The 23,996-nt window shown below is 36.4% G+C and overlaps 2 protein-coding genes across 2 annotated transcripts in view; one reads left to right on the top strand and one right to left on the bottom strand.

The window, feature by feature from the left end:
• LOC148945622 (bromodomain-containing protein 3-like) overlaps positions 1–23,996 on the bottom strand; it is a 193,430-nt gene that overhangs the window by 167,677 nt on the left and 1,757 nt on the right. The gene's annotated exons all lie outside the window — the stretch shown is intronic.
• Positions 16,532–16,873, top strand: LOC148945623 (uncharacterized). The gene has a single exon (XM_089099102.1). It carries the CDS (start codon positions 16,532–16,534, stop codon positions 16,871–16,873), a length of 342 nt encoding a protein of 113 aa, XP_088955228.1.

Genomic DNA, 23,996 nt, shown 5'->3' on the forward strand with positions numbered 1-23,996 from the left:
ATATTGATGGAGACTAGTTGGCAAATTTATAACATTGAAACATTATAATCTGGCTAAATCTAGTTTTGGAGAGGGAGATTACTTTAAATTCTATTTAATGGATAAAGCTTTAGGTTGACTAACAAAACTAGGGGCAAATTACCTTCTAATACAGGAGAGATAAAATTTATTTGATGGAAAGTGTGTGATTAATGAAGGGTATTATGCTAAACAATAAGTAGAACAATAGGGATTTTTTTTTATAAGACAATGGAACGCAACTTTAAATGAATATTTCGACCCTATATCCGAAGGCTGTTCTCAGCAAAACAATTGAAGGACAAAAAATATAAAAGACACTCACATTAAAATTCAATCGTTAAAACTAAAAAGAAATGTTCAAAACATTTTTGGATATAGGGTCGAAATATTCATTTAAAGTTCCGTTCTAGTGTCTTATATAAAAAAAATTCTCTATCGTTCTACTTATTGTTTATGATGGAAAGGCAGTGTGGTCTTGTCGCTATTTATATTTGGGTATTTATGTTTTATGTTGCTCCAGGTATTGATTGGTTATCATATAGTAAAACAATCTCTGATACAACTTTTGGGCAAAGGTTAGTTCAAACACTAGATAATAGTTTCCTTCATCAACATGTTATTGAGCCTACCAGATTCCATATTGGGTCAAATCCATACTATTTTAGACCTTGTCATAACTAAGCGCCCATCTGACCTACATACACTTGAATTTTTAGCCACTATAAGCAAAAGCAATATACTCACCAAAGCCAATATTATGCAAGAATGCAATATAGAAATCACTAATTTTTGCCAACAAGAAACGAAAACTTTGTCGACCAATGGTAATGGCAGTCAACTCATGCAAATGGAACCGAAAAGCGGCATTCACATTACCATAGTAATGCTTTGAGACGACAGACAGACTTAAATCCTTTAAATATGCCTACGGAACCTAATACGCCGGAATATCTATTACAGGCATCGACAAATGAAATAAATCCTCAGGGAAACGTGTCAGGCCCCTCAGAAACATAAGTTGGACCCAGAGGGTGCCAGGAATATTTAAGAGGTCCAAGACAATACTAGTGCCTTCTTGTAGTGATATTAATAACAAGCTACCTATATTTAATGATTTTTGTGTAGAAAACGTATACTTTATGGCCTTAGTTGACAGAGGAGCCACTGTAAATATAATAAACTCATGCGTATTTAATAGCTTGCGTTCGCACAATAAACCACAGAGGAACCCTAATAATCCCAATTTAACAAGCGTGACAGGTCACAAGTTAAATGCAAAAGGGTCAATTTGCCTAAACGTAAAAAGGGACAATAGAACGTTCATGACAAATTTTATTATATGTGATAATTTCCCATATAAAGCTATTATAGGGGCAAATTTTCTAAGGTCTAATAGAATACTATTAGACGTAGCCAACGAGAAGCTTGTCTACCCAGCTAAGGTAGGGGAAGAAATTTCTACCTTAAGAAATAGTATCAGAGGTTACGAAGATAATATAACTGTAAACAGAATTTTTAATGGTATAATGTCGAAGTATTTTGAACCTCATGTCTCGTATAGACATGGCATAATTTGAAATTTAATCAATTACCCTAAGAGATATTGCAGAAATGAAGTATATTTAAATAATAAAAGTATTGAAGCTGCGAAAATAAAAATAGGAAATATGCAACAGTACAGATCAAATGAAATTAAGAAAATAGCGGAATTATGGAAGAACATAATAAAACCTAACGTGACGCCACAAGATGCCGCAATGGCGCAGCATAACGCCGGTATGAATCTAATAAACAATGAAAATGACGAAAAATATTATGGATTTGCGATAAAGAAAACAAAAATCCCTCCAAAAACGATGCAAAAAATTCAAATATCACAAATGATCGAGCCCGTGGTTAGCAAATCAGAAATATGGTTTGCGACACCGTCTGAAATACCCGAAAATCTGTTATGCGAGGAACAGATTATATCTTATGACAAAGGGGAAGGTTTTATTTGGGTAACCAATAACCATGAAAACGATACAATTACAATTAAAAAGGGGACTTGTTTAGTCCAAATCGAGGTTTTAAAGGAAAATGATTTAAATACATGTAAAAAGTCTAAAATAAACCAAGTTAACGGTATTAAAACTTCAAATAAAAAATAACCTCTGACTAAATCACTATTTTTATACAACATTAAAATGGTTCATATGACTGTTTTGGAACTTCAGAAAAGATTATGTTAATTATTATGAAAATTTAAGGATGTATTCTCTGCATCTGAGGATGACATCGGGTTAATACCATTTTTTTAACATTCAATTTTAACGACTGGTAATCCCGTAGCAAAACAGCCATATCCTGTGCCATATAAGCACAAAGAGTGGTTAAAAATAAAATCCATGAATTAGAAAAAAATGAAATTATACGCCCAAGTATAAGTCCGTATAGCGCACCAGTGATCCTAGTACCAAAGAAGAATGACGATCTTAGACTCGTAGTAGATTATAGTGCTCTCAACAAGTAGGTAGCGATAAATTTCCTTTATCAAGAATAGACAAAATTCTGGACTCAATTTCAAGCAAAAACAAAATTTTTACTTCTTTGGATCTTACCCAAGGCTACCACCAAGTGAAAATAGCCGAAAAGGATGTCCATAAAACTGCATTTTCAGCATCCGAATACGGATCTTATGAATACTTAAGGGTACCATTTGGGCTTAAAACAAGTTCAAGCGCGCTATGTAGACCCCCATTACACATGTTAAGAGGATTAAAAATTATAATTCATTTTGTTGATGATATTATATGCGTGGGGGAAAACGCTGAGCAACACTTAGCAACTTTAGCTAAGGTGTTCGAGAAGTTCAGGCAAGGCAATTTAAAATGCCGGCCCGAGAAAGTAAATTTATTTCAATCCAAAATTAAATTTTTAGGAGTAGTAGTAACCCAGGGAGAGATATCCCCAGACCCTGATAAAATAAAATGTTTTGAGAACCTCAAGCCCCCCAAAACTATGAAAGAATTAAGAGGAATTTTAGGCTTTACTGGCTACTTTAGGAAATTTATACGCAATTATACCCAAATTGTGAATCTCCTCATGGAATTAACTAAAGGAAATTCCCATAATTTTACCTGGTCCCAGGAAGCTCAAACTTCCCTAGACCAAATCAAAAAGGCACTCACTTCTGAACCAATTTTATCACACTCTGATTTCGAAAACGGAAAATTTATCGTTACCCCTGATGATAGTTCAAAAGGCATAGGCGCAATTCTTTCGCAAATAATCCGGTAGAAGACCCTAACCCTCTACAGGGAACACCCAAACAAATAGAAAAAGTTATATGCTATTCAAGTAAAACTTTATCAAAAGGCGAAAGTAGTTATTCCGCCATAAACTTAGAAATATTATCTGTTATTTACCACTTGGACAAGTTTAGACATTATTTAATTGGTAGAAAATTTATACTACGATCAAAACAAAAAAGCTTGCAGTACCTGCGCACATTTAAAAACCCCACGGGCATTCTAGCTAGATGGATTATGAAAATCCAAGACCTAGATTATGAATTTGAACATTTAAAGGGAAAACAAAACGCAGCTTGCGACTTTTTGAGTAGATATCCAGAAAATAGTCCGTCGGAAATTGAAGAAAATGAAGTTAATGCTAAGAGCAATCATGGATGTAAGAAAATAAAAAGCAAAGACGCAGTAAAATAAAATAAGATTAACTATTGTTGTTTATCTTAGGAAAATAGAAATCGAAATCGAAAAAAGGACGAAGTATGTGTAGCGCGTGTTTAATTTTTTTGAATAATAAAGTATTGCCGGATAAATTCTAAATTTTAACAAAGGAGATAGATATTTTTTACTACGAACTCGATGAAAAAATTACTGTGTAGAATCATGACTGCTGAGACAAATAGAAACCAAACCTCGATAATACCTATGTTACCACAAAACTTGATAGGGCCTGCATGTGAATATTTTCATTAGGACACAGGTGGACATTTAGGAGTTATGAAAACGTTCCATAAGTTAAAACAATACTTTTACTTACAATCTGCACTGACAAAACTTAAAGAATTTGTAAGTACATTCGAAGCATGTAATTTGAGAAAAATCCCCCCAGCTTATCCAGATCCTCCAATGGGAAGGGTCCCGGAAGCGAAGTACCCCTTCGATATTATCTCATTTGACCTATACGGGACAAGTGGAGGCTTACCTGTTTCTAGCAGAGGCCATACTTGTATTCTTTCGGTTATAGATAATTTTTCCGGATTTACCTTTACAAAAGCCTTAAAAAATTAAGTTGTTCATGCCACAAGTAAGGCATTAGACAAGTTATTTTTACAGTTTGGCATTCCTAATAAAATTTTGAGTGACAACGGGAGCAATTTCGTTTCGAATGTAACAAAAGACTTAATGAGTTTTCTTAATATAGAGAAAATGGTGACAGCACCGTACCATCCACAAGATAATGGAAAAATAGAAAATAGGCATAAAATATTATCTAATGTACTAAGTATTTATACAAAACACAATAGGAGCGACTGGGATAAATTCTTACCTTATTTAACCAACGTAATCAACACGACTTATTCCGAAACAACCAGAGACAATCCATTTTATTCACTTTTTAGTCGAGATTTTAGAATCCCGTACGATAAAATTATTGAATCTTGGCAGTATTGTAATAGCTCTGAAGGTTATAAACAAGAACTCATAATTAGGATTAAGAAAAAGTATAGAATAATTAGGTAAGAGTAGGAAAAATGTAAAATAAACCAAGAGCTAAAAAACCAACACAAATTTAAGGGGAATATAGATTTCAAAGTAGGAGACTTCGTTTACCTAAAGAACGAGGCAAAAACGGAAGGAAAAAAACTTTCCAACAAATATTCTGGGCCGTACAGAATAGTCAAAAAGTACGATAATGAATATACCTTTAAAATGGAAAACCCCGATAGTGGAAGAACTTACAAGGCTCATGTTAGCCGAATAAAAAGAGCAAAATTTCCAGAGAGATGGATATCACAGCCCTCCTCTACTGATTCGTCAGATTCGGAAAATGAGCCCCCTAGGTCAAGATTGGTAGAGCTAAATCCTTCCAATTTAAAACAAGATTATTTCGAAAATGAAAGTGATGAACAAAACTTTGAAGAATTTTTAGCAATGGAAAATGTAGTTGTTCCTAAGAAAAAATCCCCAATACCAGAATCTTTTCCTGAAATAAAAATGCCAAAAAGTTATTCATCGGCAAGCGCAGGAGATTTAGATTATACGATATCTCCAAAAACCCAATTCTTCCCCGATAGAATTTCGACCCCATGTCCCCCCAAAAGATTTCAAGACGATATGGTTTCCCCTGCAACACCAATAGAAAGGCCCCTATCCTTACAGGAAGAATTAAACAGAGCCGTAGAAACCCCCGGTATTGCTGTGAAGAAAACTCCTCCCAAAAATTTAACTAAAACAAACATACGAGAGGCTATGGATTTAATAAATTTTCCCATAAAAACGAGTCAAAGTACATTGCCCGAGAATAAAACTCCAAAGGATGACCAGCAAGGTCAATATCATGAAATAACTATATCCAAGGCCAGACCTAAACAGTGAACATCACGGAGCGAATCTTTAGTGCAAAAAATGCACCATCCCACTCTGGACATAGCATTTAAACAATGGAGGAACCCCGCAGAAAGTTTTGATTCCTTCCAAAGCTCTCAAGGATCTTTTAAATCTCCCCAGTTGAGGACTCAAAATGAGGACTTAGGGAATAAACCTTTTACGTCAAGGGGAGTAGAAATTTACAAAGAAAGGACAGGTGATACCTCAAAAAGGGTCACCCCTAAAATTCCCAATCTGGATTGGTCGGAAACCAGTTCAGAAGAGTCTGATGGCGAATCAGACCATATAGTAGCTAAAGAAATAGGAAAATCAAGACCGACCTCAGCAGCCGAACACGGTAAACAAACTAAATTAAAAGGGAAAGAATTTTTGAAAAAACAATACAAAAATTTTGACATTATTTCGATAGACAAACCTAAAAATAAAAAACCGCAAGAAACAGATGATAAAATAACGACACAGTCAGGTAGAACGGTTAAAAAACCTGACAGATGGAAATATCCCTAATTAACGTAAAGACAAATTTCAAATATAAGAAATTTAACACAATAATAAATTCAAAAGTGTGCAAGTAAAGTTAACCAAGTCAATATTAATAAAAAAAAAAATAATAATATAAGTGATGTCAAAACGTCGACGATCACCAAAAATAACCAAAGGTAGGAAGCTAGTGGTCTACTGAAAACGACAACTGGCGTTGGACCACGTCTTGTGGGAAGCCGGGGGAGGAACTCAAGGCCCATGATTGTTTTTTGTAATTTTTTTAAAACGACCGTAGGAAGGGATATTTCTCAGTCCTTCAAGTGTAAGAAATTAGTGTTTTTACGCCAATCAGGGCCAATCAAAACAATACTTAAAGGTTGAATAGAAACTTCTGTGAGCTAGTTAAGTTTTCTTTTTTTGAATCAGAATGCTTTGAAAGAGAAACAGAGAGTTTACTTTCTTATAGCTCCGAGAAAAAAAAAAGAAAAGCTTTTTAATTTCATTATATTATATCTATGACGTATACAATAACAGAGAGATCACTGTTCTATAGTTCTGTGACAAAAATGTGCTTTAATTTCATTGGTTTATCTATGACATATATTGTGCTCTAATTTTTGTGAAATATTTTCGCAAGTCAGTCACGTTATATCTTACCTATACTGACTCAGGTCTCCTCAGATTTTCTATGAAAAATCGACCCATGCCCTAACTAAGATGGATATTATCCAAAACAAGAAATTACCAGTATAGAAGCGTCTAATTATATGAAATATTTTATCTTAGTGCATATTATAATTATTTTAGGCGTACACATTGCTCATTAATGTGTTTCTTACTCGAGTAATATATGTACTAATAGCCAACTATTGGTAACTATAACCAAACAACCTATTGGTACGTTTATATGCAGAATTTAACGACGAATGTGAAACTATATCACAATAATAATATGTAAAATTTTAAAAACCATTTTATCAGTTAATATACATGGATTGAAACCCTGTGTATGTCAAATGGCGACTAAGTAAAACCCACAAGGAATTCCCCATTAATTTTAAGGTGTTTCTCGCTTAACGGATTCTAATAAGACTTTAATATAATATTTATTTATTTAGTACTGAAGGATTTGCTCAAACAATAGCCTTCTAAAAAGATATTGATGTCAGTTCTTCATTATGCTTATATTTTTGCCAAGCATCAACTGGAATCTATGCGGGCAAGCTTGGAATCCTTCTTCTAATGACCTTATTCGAAAGGCGAATACGAGGCACCAATGTTGACTGGCAATTGTGGAAAAATCCAGAGACGAAGAACCTATGCATTTCAGTCGTTAAACCCGTAGCCCCTTGAGAACATCTAAGCCTAGAGATAGGGACGACATTAGAAGACGAGAGGGTAGAGAGGTCTCCATTCGTCCTTGTTATGTCTTGTTCCCTCATTGTAGTATCGTTTGCGTAAAACCGTGTGGTTACGACGCTGCAACATGTGTTTCTTAAACAGCACGGACTTGCGTGAGCAATGCAGGCATGAAATAACTTGTAAAATTATACCTCAAACTTAATAATGTAGGGTAAATTATGTTTATTTAATAAGTATTGAAGAAGTATATAAGCCCTTTATCGATGTTTCCGTTCTCAAAACAAATTTGAAGACATCTCTGTTTTAGGTGTTTTAATTCTGTCTCATAGCGTAGAAATTAATGTACCCAATCAATACGTGACTTATTTGTACTATGAGTGTTTACTTTAAAGAACGTGTGATTCTGCCTTGCTATTTTTATTACAGGAAGTAAATGGACACATTGGTTATTGAGCATTACAAGGAGCTGTTCAGTACAGATACCACCCAGTAGCATCTATTTCCATCATATCTCAACCAACGAAAAGTACTCACCATAACTCCAGGCAACTTTCTTCCCAACTTCGTCTACGAGAACAACAGTTACCCTCGATCGTCATTTCTTCGACTATGAACCATACTACGTATCAGGTAACACTATATTTGAACCTCAGTATCAAGTAATTTAACGAACTATATATTCACATAAACCCATCGGTCAGTACAAGATATAAATACGTAGATATCACCTTTGATACTCACTGTGGACCCCAGAATAATTTGACAGTATAGTGATGATATTTGAAGCTAAACGATATTTAACGATATTTGAAGTTAAATGAATTTTAAATTTGAAGATATTTGAAGCCAAAGTTAGAGACAATTTGAGGTTTAATTCTGAGAACCCCATCTATCAGCACATAACAAACGATTTTTGAAGTTAAATGACATTTAAAGAAATTTGAAGATTTGAAGCCGAAATTAAAGACAATTTGAAGTTCAATTCTGAGAACCCCATTGATCAGCAGACGATAAACAATATTTGAAGTTAAATGACATTTAAAGACATTTGAAGGTTTAAAGCCAATATTAAACACAATTTGAAGTTCAATTCTGAGAACAACATCGAGGAATACAATATGAACGATATTTAATAACATTCGAAGTTGAATGATATTTAAAGATGTTTTGAGTTGAACTTAAATACAATATATTAAAAGAGTCACCATAGTATGACGACAACCCGTTTCAAAAGGCACAAATGAACAATTTTACGCGAGAATACATTCTCTATGTGCCTAAAAAAAAATCCTAAAAAATGATATGCTGAGAAGAAAAAAAACAACACCTGTAGTGGGAAGAATCATTTCCCAGTTGACTATTAGGGAAAACTTGTCGTGTAAAGACAACTAGACCCGAACTGTTCCACGAAGAAACCATAACATAAATGCTTCAAAATTTTTGCCAAGACAAAAAGAGTGAAGGACAGTAATTTACAACAGAAGGGTGTAGTACACTAAGGACACGAAAAGTGATGAATAGATGTGAAGCTACATGTGTTACTTCCTAATAACTTTGACAATTCAAAAGTCCCAATAGTGAAAGTTTTCTAATGTTATCAGTGAATATGATGAACCAAATATTGTATGTTATAAATCATTAATGTATGTACCACAAGTAGAATTAGGTGTAATATTATCATGTTATTCATTTAACGTAGTGTAGATAGTATGTAGTACGTCATATATACAGCAAAATCAAAAAAAAACTAATGTAAAATTAGAATAGTCCCAACCTTATTTGAAAAGTAAAAGTAATCAGTGTTATATATATAAAAAAAAAAATCTTTAGTATAGTAGCTAACCTAGAACCATAAATAATCTTAGTCCGGTAGATGAATTTTAGATAGGGATGTAGAATAAAATAAGAAAAATAATTGAAAAATTTTAAGCACTCCTAATGGGCAGTTACTAATGACGGGACGTCATTATTTCATGGGAAGGGTGATATGTACCATCAGTAGAATACCATATATTTAAAATACAAGATTATTTCCTTCTAAAGATGATTTGGGCAAAAATTAAACGTCCCCTAATTGAGTTCAAATACCGCTTCCAAGATTCTAAATTTTTAATCAGCAAAAAGAGAAACTGCGTTCTAGCTTCAGTCAAAAAAACGACGCTAGTCGTTTGAATTTCGCTAAGATAATTAGTAGCAAGAAAAATGCTACGTACGATATTTCTAAGGAAGTTTAAATGGCAAAAAAATCGTGTGAACGCCTGAATCATCGGAAAAATCTTAAAGAATTCATTGGACGAAAGATTTACATCCTTGGTCCTCTTGGGCCAATGGCGGGCAGTCCTTACAGCGCAGGACGAAAGAACTGCGTTTGGGAGTGGGGTAAATGTGCCTTTTTAATTTTAATCAAAAAGTCAGATCTGAAACGATTAGTACCTCAGACCTAGAGAGATTCAGACGAAATTATTGTATTTTGGTCTCAGTCATTGTCATTGACGTGACCCGTTCCTGTGCAATTAAGCATGTAATTTCAATAAACCTATTGTCTTTTTTATCTGTGTTTACTTCATTTATATGTCTGTGTCTAGTCTAATAATAGGTAACTAGTTCGTAAGTCTCTAAGGTAAATGCTCCCAAAGGAATCTGATCTCCAGATAGCTCAAGAGGCCACATTTATATGTCTACATATTCAATTTTCTCTCATTAATTGAGAGCAGCGCTAGCCTAGTTGACACAACCTCCAGCGCTATAAGCGGCGCAATCGGAGAAATCTCTATCGCCACAAATAGCATATCTTTTATCGCCACAAATAATAAGTTTTTACATTACTACAAATAATTTTTCTATCGCTACATAAGTTCTGGGCCCAAATGGCATCGGAGACATGAATGGAAACGGTGCACTCCTAATTGACTATGCCCTAAGCAACGACTTGGTGATAGGTGGCAGTATGTTCGAACATAAAACGATTCACAAGTACTCGTGGGTGTCCCCCGATGGCCGGACAAAAAACCAAATCAATCATTTCCTCATATTTAGACGCTGGAGAAGTAGCCTGCTCGACGTGAGGGGCTTACGAGGAGCGGACGTGAATTCAGATCACATCTTGATGATAGCCGAAGTAACAATTAAACTGAAAGCTTAGAAACCGAAAACCAACGCCACAACACACAAATAGTTCGACATTGATAAGCTGAAAGATCCTGATATCCGCAGAAGCTTCTGCATATCACTACAGAACAAATTTGAAGCGTTAAACCTGCTCGATGAAGCTGAAGACTCTAGTGTTGAAAAAATATGGACCTCAGTGAAAAGAACATACCATGACGTCCCGAAGGCCTTGGCTTCAAGAAAAGAAAGAAAGAAAAACGGATATCGGACGACACCTGTAAATGTATCAGTAGCAAGGAGACCCGGACGCTTATTCTAAACACGTTGAGCCCTGAACAAAAAGCCCAGTTACAGCTCCGTTACAAAGAAGAGGATAAGGCGGTTAAAAGAAGTGCAAGGAAAGACAAAAGAAACGTTATCGAGGAAAAAGCAGCACTTGCAGAAGAAGTTGCTAAGAAAGGAGACTCGAAAATGGTATATCGACTAACGAATGAGATAGTCGGAAAGAGAACAATCTGAACATCCGTTGTAAAAGTGAAAATGAGGACGTATTCTCGGATCCATAGAAAGGTGACAAGAGATGGGCATCGCATTTCGAGAAATTCTTAAATAGACCCAGACCTGACGATCCAGAAGTAGTACCTGACAAACCGTTTTTACAAATTGACATAAGTGCTGACCCCCCAAGCACTGAAGAAGTGACGACAGCTGTGAAAAAGCTGAAAAATGGAGGGGCACCTGGAGTAGATGAGATCACGGCAGAGATGCTGAAGGCGTCCCTTCGTGCCTGCACAACCGTTTGGACTGCTCTCCTAGTGGCCATCTCGAATAGCGAAAAAGTTCCAAAAGACTGGACCTGTATACTAGTAAAACTCTTCAAAAAAGGCGATGCGCTAGTCTGTAACAACTGGAGGGGCATCAACCTAACGTCTGTGCCTAGCAAAATACTAGCCACAGTCATACTAGAACGCCTAAGAATAGCCCTAGATTCACAACTCAGAGAAGAGCAACTCGGGTTCCGACCTGGTAGATCTTGCTCTGACCTTATTTTCATTCTAAGGCTGATGATGCAAGAGGCAAGAGAATGGAACAAAAAGATGTACCTGCTCTTCATTGATTTTGAAAAGGCGTTCGATTCTATCAACCGAGATATTTTAAGGAAGATTTTAAATTATTACGGAGTACCCGATAAACTAGTCAAAACGATAATGGCACTTTATGAAGATAGTGAATGCTGGGTTCGTACAGAAAATGGGGACACCCGTTTCTTCAAGATAATTAATTTAAAAAACTTTTTCCACAAAATAAGTTTTGTGGAACATAATTTGCCAGAACATAATTTGCACTCTACTGAACAAATATAAATGTTTTTACTTTTATAACTCTAATAAATCAAATAATATTAACATTGTGATTACTAAATACCAGTATATGTATATTAAACCGACAATGCACATTCATTTATATTGTTTCAGTAAAGTGCAGATTTCTGCTCGTTTTGAGTTTGACTCGGTTATTTATTGTAATTTCTGTTCGTTTTGGGTTTCATTTATTTATCAATGCTGATTTGTGGTAGTTTCACGCTTGGTAGATTATTTGATTTTATTTTTGCTAATTTTTTGTTTAATGGAGTTCTTTACTTTTCTTTGAAAAACGTATTTTGTGGAAAAAGTTTTTTAAATTAATTTCTGTTCGTTTTATATTGACATAGTCTTTTCAGGGAAAAAGAAAATAATACTTTAAATCTTTTCGTTTTTTAAGACATTATTGTTTGGCCTGCAAAATTTTGATTGGATGTGTTTTGGAAAATGGTGGGCGTGAGAGAGGCGTTAGTGGCTATCCAATCACTTTCAACTATTAAAAAAGACTCTAGCCCTTTCAATATCCAATTGAATGAGCTCTTTTGAAGTTTCTACGACAATGCTTTCAATAAAAATTTTATATGATCCAGGGCATAACTTACAACCCCTGCCCTGAGGGTTGTGGGGGGAGGGGTTGTCATCCTTAAAGACCTAATTTCCAAAACTTTCAACTACGTTGAGTACAATAGCTATCTAAAAATTTGGATGGGATGTGTTTGGGGAAAAGGCGGGCGTGAGAGTTGCCTTCGAATCACTTTCGACTATTAAAAAGGGTACTATCCCTTTGAACTGCAAATCTAATAAGCCCTTTTTCAAGTTTCTACAACAAAGATTTAAATAAAAACCTTATATGCCTCCAGGGCATAATTTATAATCCTTACCCTGAGGGTTGTGGGGGAGTGTCCTCCTCAAAAATATATTTTCTATCTTGAAATCAACTACGCTGAACAAAATGGCTATTTCAAAGTTAGGATTCGATGTTTTAGGGGAAAATATGGGTGTGAGAGGAGGGTGAGTTGCCCTCCTGTCACTTTTGACTATCAAAAAGGGTACTATACCTTTGAATTTCAAATCTAATGAATCTTATTTCCAGTTTCTACGAGACAAAATTCCATTAAAACCTTATACGCCTCCAGGGCATAACTTATAATCCTTGCCCCGAGGGTTGTGGTGGAGTGTACTCCTCAAAGATATATTTTCCATCTGGAAATCAACTATGCTGAACAAAATGGCTATCTCAAAATTTTGATTGGACGTGTTTGGGGGAAGGATAGGCATGGGGGGGGGACTTGTTGCCCTCCCATCACTTTCGACTATTAAAAAGGGCACTAGCCCTTTGAATTTCCAATCGAATGAGCCTTTTTTGAAGTTTGTATGACAATGCCTTCTATAAAAACCTTATATACCCCCAGGGCATAACTTAAAACCCTTGCCCTGAGGGTAGTGGGGGAGTGTCCTCCTCAAAAAAAATTTTTCTATTTGGAAATGAACTACGCTGAACAACCTGGCAATCACAACATTTTTATTGGATGTGTTTTAAGGGGATAAGGCGCGTGAGGGGGGCTACTTGCCCTCCAATGACTTTTGACTATTAAAAGGGGTACTATCCCTTCGAATTTCAAATCGAATGAGCATGTTTTGAAGTTTCTACGACAACGCCTTCTATAAAAACCTTAAATGCCCCCAGGGCATAACTTAAAACCCTTGCCCTGAGGCTTGTGGGGGATTGTCCTTCTCAAAAACATATTTTCTATCTGGAAATCAACTACGCTGAACAAAAAGGCTATCTCAAAATTTTAATTGGATGTGTTTGGGGGAATGATGTATGTAGGGGGAGGCTAGTTGCCCTCCAATCACTTTCGACTATCAAAAAGGGCACTAGAATTCTCAATTTCCAGTCGAATGAGCCCCTTTTGAAGTTTCTACGATGACCCCTTCCATATGAAAGGCCCTTCTCTAAGGGAAAAAAAATAATACATAGTAGATTTTGCCAACATTGTTCTTATATGCCCTCAGGGCATAACTTAAAACCATTGCCCCAAGGGTTGTGGGGGAGTGTCCTCCTCAAAAACATATTTTCTAGCTGGAAATCAACTATGCTGAACAAAATGGCTATCTCAAAATTTTGATTGGATGTGTTTGGGGGAATGATGGGCGTGGGGGGGGCTAGTTGCCCTCCAATCACTGTCGACTATTAAAAAGGGCCTAGAATTTTCAATCGAATAAGCCTTTTTTGAAGTTTCTACAACAAAGCCTTCTATAAAAACCTTAAATGCCCCCAAGGCATAACTTAAAACCCTTGCCCTGAGGGATGTGAGGGAGTTTCCTCCTCAAAAACATATTTTCTATGTGGAAATCAACTACGCTGAACAAAATGGCTATCTCAAAATTTTGATTGGCTGTGTTTGGGGGAATGATGGGCGGGGGGGGGGGGGGCTCGTTGCCATACCATCACTTTCGACTATTAAAAAGAGGACTAGCCCTTTGAATTTCCAATCGAATGAGCCTTTTTTGAAGTTTCTATGACAATGCCTTCTATAAAAACCTTATATGCCCCCAGGGCATAACTTAAAACCCTTGCCCTGAGGGTAGTGAGGGAGTGTCCTGCAAAAAACATATTTTCTATCGGGAAATCAACTACGCTGAACAAAATGGCTATCTCAAAATTTTGATTGAATGTGTTTGGGGGGATAATGGGCATGGGGGGGGGGGGCTTGTTGCCCTCAAATCCCTTTCGACTATTAAAAAGGGCACTAGAAATCACAATTTCCAACCGAATGAGCCCCTTTTGAAGTTTCTACAACGACCCCTTCCATATGAAGTGCACTTCTCTAAGGGAAAAAAATAATGCATAGTAAATTGTGCCAACATTGTTCTAATACGCCCTCAGGACATAACTTAAAACCCTTGCCCAAAAGGTTGTGGGGGAGTGTCCTCCTCAAAAACATATTTTCTGGCTGGAAATAAACTACGTTGAACAAAATGGCTATCTCAAATTTTTGATTGGATGTGTTTGGGGGAATGATGGGCGGGGGGGGGGGCTAGTTGCCCTCCAATCACTGTCGACTATTAAAAAGGGCACTAGCTCTTTGAATTTTATATCGAATAAGCCTTTTTTGAAGTTTCTACAACAACGCCTTCTATAAAAACCTTATATGCCCCCTGGGCATAACTTAAAACCCTTGCCCTAAGGATTGTGGGGGAGTGTCCTTCTCAAAAACATATTTTCTATCTGGAAATAAACAATGCTGAACAAAATGGTCATCTCAAAATTTTGATTGGATGTGTTTGGGGGAATGATGGGCATGGGGGGGGGGGAGGCTATTTGCCCTCCAATCTCTTTTGACTATTAAAAAGCGGACTAGCCCTTCGAATTTTCAATTCAATGAGCCAGTTTTTAAGTTTCTATGACAACACCTTCTATAAAAACCTTATATGCCCCCAGGGCATAACGTAAAACCCTTGCCCTGAGGATTGTGGGGGAGTGTCCTCCTCAAAAACACATTTTCTATCTGGAAATCAACTATGCTGAACAAAATAGCTATCTCGAACTTTTGATTGGATGTATTTGGGGGATTATGGGCGTGGGGGGGAGGGGGGCTAGTTGCCCTCCAATCACTTTTAATTCTTAAAAGGGGCCCTAGAACTCTTAATTTCCAATTTAATAAGCCTCTTTTGAAGTCCCTATGATAACCCCTTCTAAATGAAGTGCCCTGCTCTAAAGGAAAAAAATAATAAAGGATACATTGTGCCAACATTGTTCTTATATGCCCTCAGGGCATAACTTAAAACCCTTGCCCCGAGGGTGGTGGGGGATTGTCCTCCTCAAAAAGATATTTTCTATCTGGAAATCAACTATGCTGAACAAAATAGATGTCTCAAAATTTTGATTTTTCAATCGAATGAGCCCTTTTCGAAGTTTCTACGACAACTCCTTCAATACAAAGTGCCTGGGTATAGATAAAAAAAAAACACACACACATTGAGCCCACATCATTCTTTACTTAGGCAGCCCTAGCGCGCTGCCTATGATGTCTGGAGTCAAACAAGGTTGTGTACTATCCCTGTTTCTATTTGTCATTGTAATGGACTATATTCTACAGCAGTCTTTAGGCTGTAGAATGAATATTAGCAGCCGGCAGATCTCGGATCTGGACTTAGCAGATGACGTTGTTCTTCTCAAAGAAGCAAAACAGTGACTGCAGCTGCTACTTGACGCCATAGATGAAAAGGCCAGGAAAGCGGGACTTTCAGTGAATGTCAGTAAGACAAAGAGCATGGCCACATCTGACTCCCTGTTGATACTAAAATGCAAAGGTAAAGCAATTGGCCAGGTCAAAGAATTTAAGTATCTTGGGAGCTGGATAGAATATGATGGTGAAATAGCTAATGAAATTAAGAGGAGAAATGGACAGGCGACATTGGCTTTTAATAAATTGAAACCAGGTTGGTGCAGTAGTAAACACTCTGGGCTTGAAGCTAAGACTCCTAAATAGCAATGTGATGTCCATCCTCCTCTATGCTAGCAAATGCTGGAAATTAAACATTCAACTGGAGAAATGTGTCCTAGCTTTTGAGAACATGTGCCTTAGAAGGATCCTGAACATATCATGGCAGAAAAAGGTCACCAACATAGAGGTCCGTCGGCAAACCGGTCAGCCATTAGTTACTGACCTCTTGATGCGTAGGAGATGGAAGTATCTTGGTCACGTCCTTTGTATGCCAGAGGATCGACTCCCAAAAACAATATATGAGTGGCACCCCAAGGGGAGGCGGAAAAGAGGTCGACAAAGACACACCCTACAACGGCAGTACGACCAGGACCTGGGAAGTGCGGAGCTGTCTCTTCAACCACAGTGGGAGGATGTCACGGCTGCAGCTCAGTTCCGAGATCTCTGGCAAGGCTTTTTCGACGCCCTATGAGCCATTCCTGGCTCTGGAGGATCTAAGGTCTAGGGTAAGTAGTAGAGGGCTGTGAAAAGTTTATGGTGGTAAAAAACGTAAGAGCCTGCCAAGATTTGTCCTTGATACAATATTCATAACAAATAAACTTTGGAAGCTTTATCTGCTGGTTAAGGATGATAAATCTTGGTGTGCTTATAGGAGAGCAAGAATTGTTGCAACTATGTCTGTGTGATCACACATTGAGTCAATAGAGCTGTCTATCATTAATTCCCTGCAAAACTGTCCAAAGAGATAATGGAAGTATGTAAATAAGGGAAACAATGACCAATCACCATCATCTACAATCTTCAGTGATCCAGTCACTGGTGAATCTATTGATGATGACAGGAGAAAGGCAGCTATTTTTAACAAAACTTTTTTATCATTTTTTGTAGATCCTGCTGCTCACATGCATTCTAATTCCATGCTGGCAGCTTCTTTACTGCAATATGAGTTGGAGTTTGATGATTCAGATATTGTACCTGAACATGTTGAAAAGATTATATAGAATCTTTCTGTTGATAAAGCCCCTGATATTGATGGTGTTCCAAATGTTGTCATATTGGCTTCTTGCTTGGCCAGTCCTTTGCTTCTCTTTTTAACCTTTGTTTAGATTCTGGTAAATGCCCTGTTGTATAGAAAAAGGCAGTGATAAAGCCTCATTATAAGGGTGGACTAAGATTGGATTTCAGTAATTATCAATCCATTTCAAACACCAATTTTTTCTAGAATCATAGAAAAAGTAATTGTTGATTGGGGCCAAAATTATTTTGAAAAAAATAACCTGTGGCATATGCCACAACATGGTTTTAGGAAAATAGGTCTTGTAATACTCAGCTAATGGAAGTAATTAATGATTTCCAAATGATGGCTGACTTAGGCCAAAAATTTGACTATGTTTATGTTGATTTTTTTAAGGCATTTGATACCTCTACTCTTGATAAAATGTAAAAAGTATGGGATTGAACTCTGGCTTGGAATACATATTACCTAACACACAGGTCACAGAATGTTGGGGTTGGTGAAGCCTTATCTAACCAAAGTAGTGTTTTGAATGGAGTCCCTCATGGTAGTTGCTTAGGACCAGTTCTGTTTTGTATTTTTATAATGTTTTGTATATTTCCAGTATTTCTTCAGGATTCAGAGTGAAAACATCTAAAATCAGATATTTTATAAACATTATTGAACCAGTGACTTTTTCAAGTGATGTATAATCCTGCCCTATGTTTATCAATTAAATCAGTGACCTTCAGTGATTATAGAATTTTACAAGAAATGAAATAACAGATTATGCTGTTCCCAGCCAGGAGTGGGAGGATATTATAAGAATAAAGGAAAATATAAGCATAATCACTTAGTCACTTAAAGAGATATTTCTCTTAAACCCCAGCACCACGCTGGCGCATCAACCAAACGCCGTCAACAAGAGGCCCAGTTGACCACCACTGAAGTGTTGCAACATCACTGGAGCGCCACCGGCGCGCCGCCGCTGGCAGAGGTGGTGGCATTCGGCTGACTTTGAATTAATCTTGTGGCAATTCTTTATTGTGTCAACTGCAAAGTTGGAGCTTTTCTTTTCTTGTGTGGTTAAGTATTTTGATTTTCCTGATTAGAAATCAAGCAGGTTTTGCACTATCCCCGAATTTTCGTGGATTTTTCCAAAAATCTATTTATCCCCCCCCCCCCCAAAAAAAAATTGGTTCCTCAAATCTCCAAAAATCACCCAATCACGGTGCCGCCCCTAGTGATTCATCACTAGTGACTATTGCTGCCAATTATTACTTTGCATACCATAATTCTTCACTACTCTCTTGTTTGTTAATTTTTGTATCTTGCGTTACTTTGCATAAAAACCAGACAGATACAATTGCAAATTTGCAACATACATGGTTCACCCCCCCCCCCCCAATATCTTTGTATCACTTCCCCCCCCAAAAAAAAAATTTGGTTCCCCAAATCTCCAAAAATTACCCAATCACAGTGCCACCCCTCGTGATTTATCACTAGTGACTATCCCTGCCAAATATTACTTTGCATACCATAATTCTTAACTACTCTCTTGTTTGTTAATTTTCGCCTCTTGTGTTGCTTTGCATAAAAACCAGACAGATCCAATCACAAATTTTCAACACACACAGTTCTTCATATATTGACAAAAGTATTGTCTTTATGAAATGAGATTAAACCATTTTGAATGCAATTTCCAAATACTATAAGATTCTTACATCCTTCACAAGCAAGAATTTTATTTTTAAGTTGAACATAATGCATACACTATACAGGTTCAGTGGGATTTTGAAATTGATAGTCAACAGATTATTGTGACAGGTGAGTTGTAAGTTTGCAGAATTTTGTTTTCTTTTGTTATTTTTAGATACATTTTCTTAATGTTTAATACTCAATTACTGAACATCTGATAGATTAAAGAATATACAATCTTCTTTCTGAAAATTTGTACCCCCCCCCCAAAAAAAAAACTTCTATTGAGACAAAATTTAGCTAAAGACTATGTACAAGGTTGGGGAATTGAAGATTGAAACAGAAGTGACCCCAATAATACAATTAATAAAAAATTTTATATTATTGCCTATCGGGGGGGGGGGGATAGGGGGCTATCATTTTTAAATGAAAAAATCTCGATTTTTTTTATTGTAGGGGATGCCAAAAAAGTTATTTATTTTCTTAATTTAAAGCAGAGAGGGTATCCCATCAAGGCGGTATCCAGAGGGGGGAGGGGGCAATCTTTTTTAAATGATAATACATTGATTTTTTTAATTGAAAGCAGGTGATACCAAAAAGTTAATTTTTTTCTTCCAGAAGAAGAAGACAGACAGAAGCAAATGACATCAAATTCCCTGGGAAACCATAGAAACATTCTGATAGATCCAGGGGCCTCCATTGGGTATTTTTGGATTTTTACACATCTGAAATTGGGATGAATTCTGTTCCCACTTTTGGATAATGATCATGATAAAACAGATAAAAAACCTTTTTTATTGTCATTGGAGAAATTCCAAATTGCAGCTTTAACTTGATAGTTGTGCTTTATTTATGATATTGGAACTTCTTCTAATATAAGGTATTTTACAAGCTATTTATAAGTGAGAATTATAATCTTTATTGAAGTGTGTTTTTTTTTTCATTGTAATTGAAGTGTTTCACAATCATGTATGTTTAAATTTGATAAATTTACTCCTTTTAGATGCAATTTATGATTTAACTGGTATTAGGTATTTATGAGTTTCTAATTTGGAATGAACTCCCAAAAGAAATAATGAATAATATCCAAAAGACCAGCCAAAAGCAATTCAAAAAAGCAGCAGTTCAGCATTAGCCTACATGACATATATTCTATAGGGAAGCCAAAAAAACTTAAAAATGTTTTTTGTTGTTTTTAATTGTTATTAAAATCTAGTTTTTAATAGAAGAAAGGCTTTTTAGGAATCCAAATGAGTAAAAAAAACAATCAATATCAAAGTCATCTATTTCAACTGTTTTAAAGGTGACAAAACAGATAAAAGAAAAGAGCATTACAAAAAAATTAAGCTTCTAAATTTAAACTTATATTCAAAGTTTTTACCCAGATAATTGAGAAATTTTGTGACATGTTATTTGAAGTTTTGTATGCAGTAATGCTTAATGAAAAAAACTACTAATTTTGATAATTATTTATGTTAAGAATACATAGCTAATAGATACTTCAACTATTATGCAAGGGTTCTGAAACACCAGAGCCATTTCATTTCTACCAGATTTTTACTTCTCTTGATGAATAACAAAGAAGATCAGCCTCCAGCCAGCCACTTCCAAAACCCAAATCTGTTGTAAATTCAAGCTGGGATTTGAGAAAGACTGATGAAAACATTAATGTTTGCAGTCATCATTGATCAAGCTGCCAACATCTCACCAGTGGCAGTGCGCCACCACTGCTATTTTTGGCCCCACCACCACTGGTCTTCCCTTATCAGTGTGGCGCCAGGGTATAATATTAGTATTGGATATTCTTGCTCATTTAATTAAGGTGCTATAACATATTTTCATTATATATTTGTAATTCTGCAATGCCTTCTATATTCCAATTTCTTAAGGTGTATTGGTTTTCAGAGAGCAATTTAGGTGCAACATTTAAAGCATTTTAGCATTAGCAATGATCTGCAGGCATCTCAGGCAACAAGCAGAAGAGGGCCACCGCAAGGGGGGTATGCACCTCCTGGTATCTAATTACCCTTAAATTGCAGGGAATAGATGTGTGGGTCCCTACACTTCTCTTGTTCCTGGATGGAATTATATATAAACAAGTGACCTTGACATATTAACTATTGATAAAAACCTATGCTGTGAAATACAGTCCATGATTTTGTCATTTGTCATGTGAAATACAGTCCATGATTTTGTCACATGATCATTTGGAATCCCAATATTAAACTTTTTGTCATGTGCAGTAAAAATTGTAAAAAGCCATGATGAAGTTGTGAAGAGAGCAGCCCACTTTTTCCAAAAAAAGACATTGTGAAATCAAAAGAGATTTTATGGACTGAAGCAAACTGTCTTGATTGAATGTCCACAAAGATTGCTATGAGTGGCAATGCTTTGGAAATGATCTCTGATGACAATTAGGTTGCTGTGCCTACTTTGCTTATTTTTGAGCCAGAAGAAAGTCCCCTTGATCCCAGGTGAAAGTACTGTGATTGTTACACACAAGATTACAGAAATGTGTAACAAATTAGACATTTTGATGGAACAAAACTTCTTGGAAAGTAAACCTGTAACTGCTGAAATCCCTGGTGAATATATCTCTGAACCATCCTATGCTGTGACTGTCAAAAATCTACCAAGTAACCTAACATAACCAATCCAGGAAGGACTTCCAAGAACAACCATGTGGTGACATTGGCTCAAAAATTGTTGAACAAAAGTGCACCCAAGGTGACTGGAAAAGCTATCATTGCATCCAAATATGGTGCTCATGCAATAGAGAATGCACTTTGTAGCTCTAACAGCACCATTAACACTAAGTTTAAAAGTCCTTCTCACTTTGGAGTAATTAAACATGTCTCAAATGATCTGACTTCTGATAACATCAGGTCTCTTGTGCCAAATTGTAGTGACACAAAGCAAAGTGGCTCTACCAGATCTTTCAGAGTGAAATTTGAAGCAAAAGAGAATATATTACAAGCAATGAAGTTCCCATTAGTGATCAGTTTTGAATGATTCCCCATTCAAGAGTTTTTGTTTATACCCCTTTAATGTTATAAGGATCAATCATATAAATATATTTCAAGCACATGAATAAACAACATTGCTTGTTTTATCTGTGGCAAAAAAGGTCATGGCAGCTCTAAAATAGTCTCCTGCCAGAAACCCACAAAATGTGCTCTTTGCAAATCAGACAGTCATCTGTGTTACAGTTACAAATGCACTATTGCACAGGCTCTATTGAATGGTAAATCTGATTCACATCAACATCCAGATGCCGAATTTTGTTGTGGAACATTAATGGAAAAGTTACCAATTGAGTCTCCCAATTCTTTCACAGTTATTGCAGTCACATGACCTAGTGTTGATTCGGGAACATTTCCTGTTAAAAGACCACCAGAGCCTGTTACCACTATTTTCTAATTTTCATCTTCTTCTTTGTAGTGCAATTGAGACAGAGACTCTGGCCATCTGATGACCTTGCTATTCTATCCCAATTCCCTTACAAGCTATCAGCAGACTGATTACTTTATTGCTGCTAAGCTTAAAAATCATGTAGTAATTAATGTATATCTGCCTACAAATTAAAACAACAAATAATCTGATTTATGGTTCATGTCTGCCTGCAAGCTTCTAGATAGGTTTCTTATAAAAGTTGCCTCTCAACGTGTTATCATAAGCAGAGATTTTAATGTAAACATACCTAACACAATTGTCTCCCCAGTCACAACTTTTTTGGGGCTGTATTCCTCCCAACTATTGTGCATAGCCTAAGAGTGGCAACTTTTCATACACTGAAACCTTGTTGTTACTTTGTTTGGCAGTCACAAGGTCAAAGTTGTAAAAGAAGGATTCTATTCTAACCACCTTCATATCTGTACTTGCTTTTACTCCTCCCTGCTTACAGCTCAAAATAAAGAACCAAAGTGGTTTTTCCTACAAAGATGGGAAAAATGTGTTAAGTGAATCTTTCAGTAAAGTCTGTGATGAGATGCTGAGCAAAATCAAAGTGCCTTCCAATCTTTTATGCAATTGTGCTGTGCTAACACAAAGTTAAAAGATAATCTTAACTGACCTCACATCCTACTTGACACAACTAAACCAAAGACTGAAATGTGCTGAAATAAGCCCTGTTCCTCTTCAATGTGTTTGTAAAAAGTCTCAGCTTGAAGATTGGTCAAAAAACAGAAGTCTAGTTAATGCATGTCCACCAAGCTATGGCTTTAGGTTTGGAACAACTGTGGTTGCTCACAAGATGGCTTAGTAAATCACTTGAGACTCTGTACAAAATGGATATTCAAAAAGAAACTGAAAAACCATAAGTTAACACTGATCCAGAAAAATGTGATCTGTATTTCTGAAGACCCCTCCAAACCCTGGGAGTGTAGCAAGCCAGTCAAAACCCAGGGTGTTAGTGTGCCTGAAAAAAGTGGGTTGAATATTTTGCAAGGGAATTCAGTGCTCCCAACAAAAAGACAGAAGTTTTTGAAAAACAGCTTGACCTTGTTCTTTCAAATAAGACAAGATCCTTCCTATTTGTGTTGCCAAGTGCAGTTTGCTTCTTGATTCAAAATTAAAGAAAAAATATTCCTCTGGTGTTGATTCTATTTCAGCAAAGCACCTGCAACATGCAGGTCCTTTAATCAAGCAACATTTAGCACTACTGTTTCAGATGATCCTTGTCAGCGGTGTAGTCCCTTTGCAATTTTGTATTGGACAAATAGCTCAAATCCTTAAAAAGGGCAAAAAAGACACCTCTCTGTCCAGTTCTTATTGCCCCATTACTGTATCATTTACTACTTTCAAGCTCTTTGAGTTATTTTTGATAAGAAATATTGAAGAAAAATGTTCTGCCTCTTCTTGCCGGTTTGGGTGAGAACTGCCAAACTCAGCTGGGGTTATTGAG

Source organism: Artemia sp. Qi Xiang Cuo, chromosome 13 (assembly GCF_049724085.1).
Source record: "Artemia sp. Qi Xiang Cuo chromosome 13, ASM4972408v1, whole genome shotgun sequence".
Lineage (NCBI taxonomy): Eukaryota > Metazoa > Arthropoda > Branchiopoda > Anostraca > Artemiidae > Artemia > Artemia sp. Qi Xiang Cuo.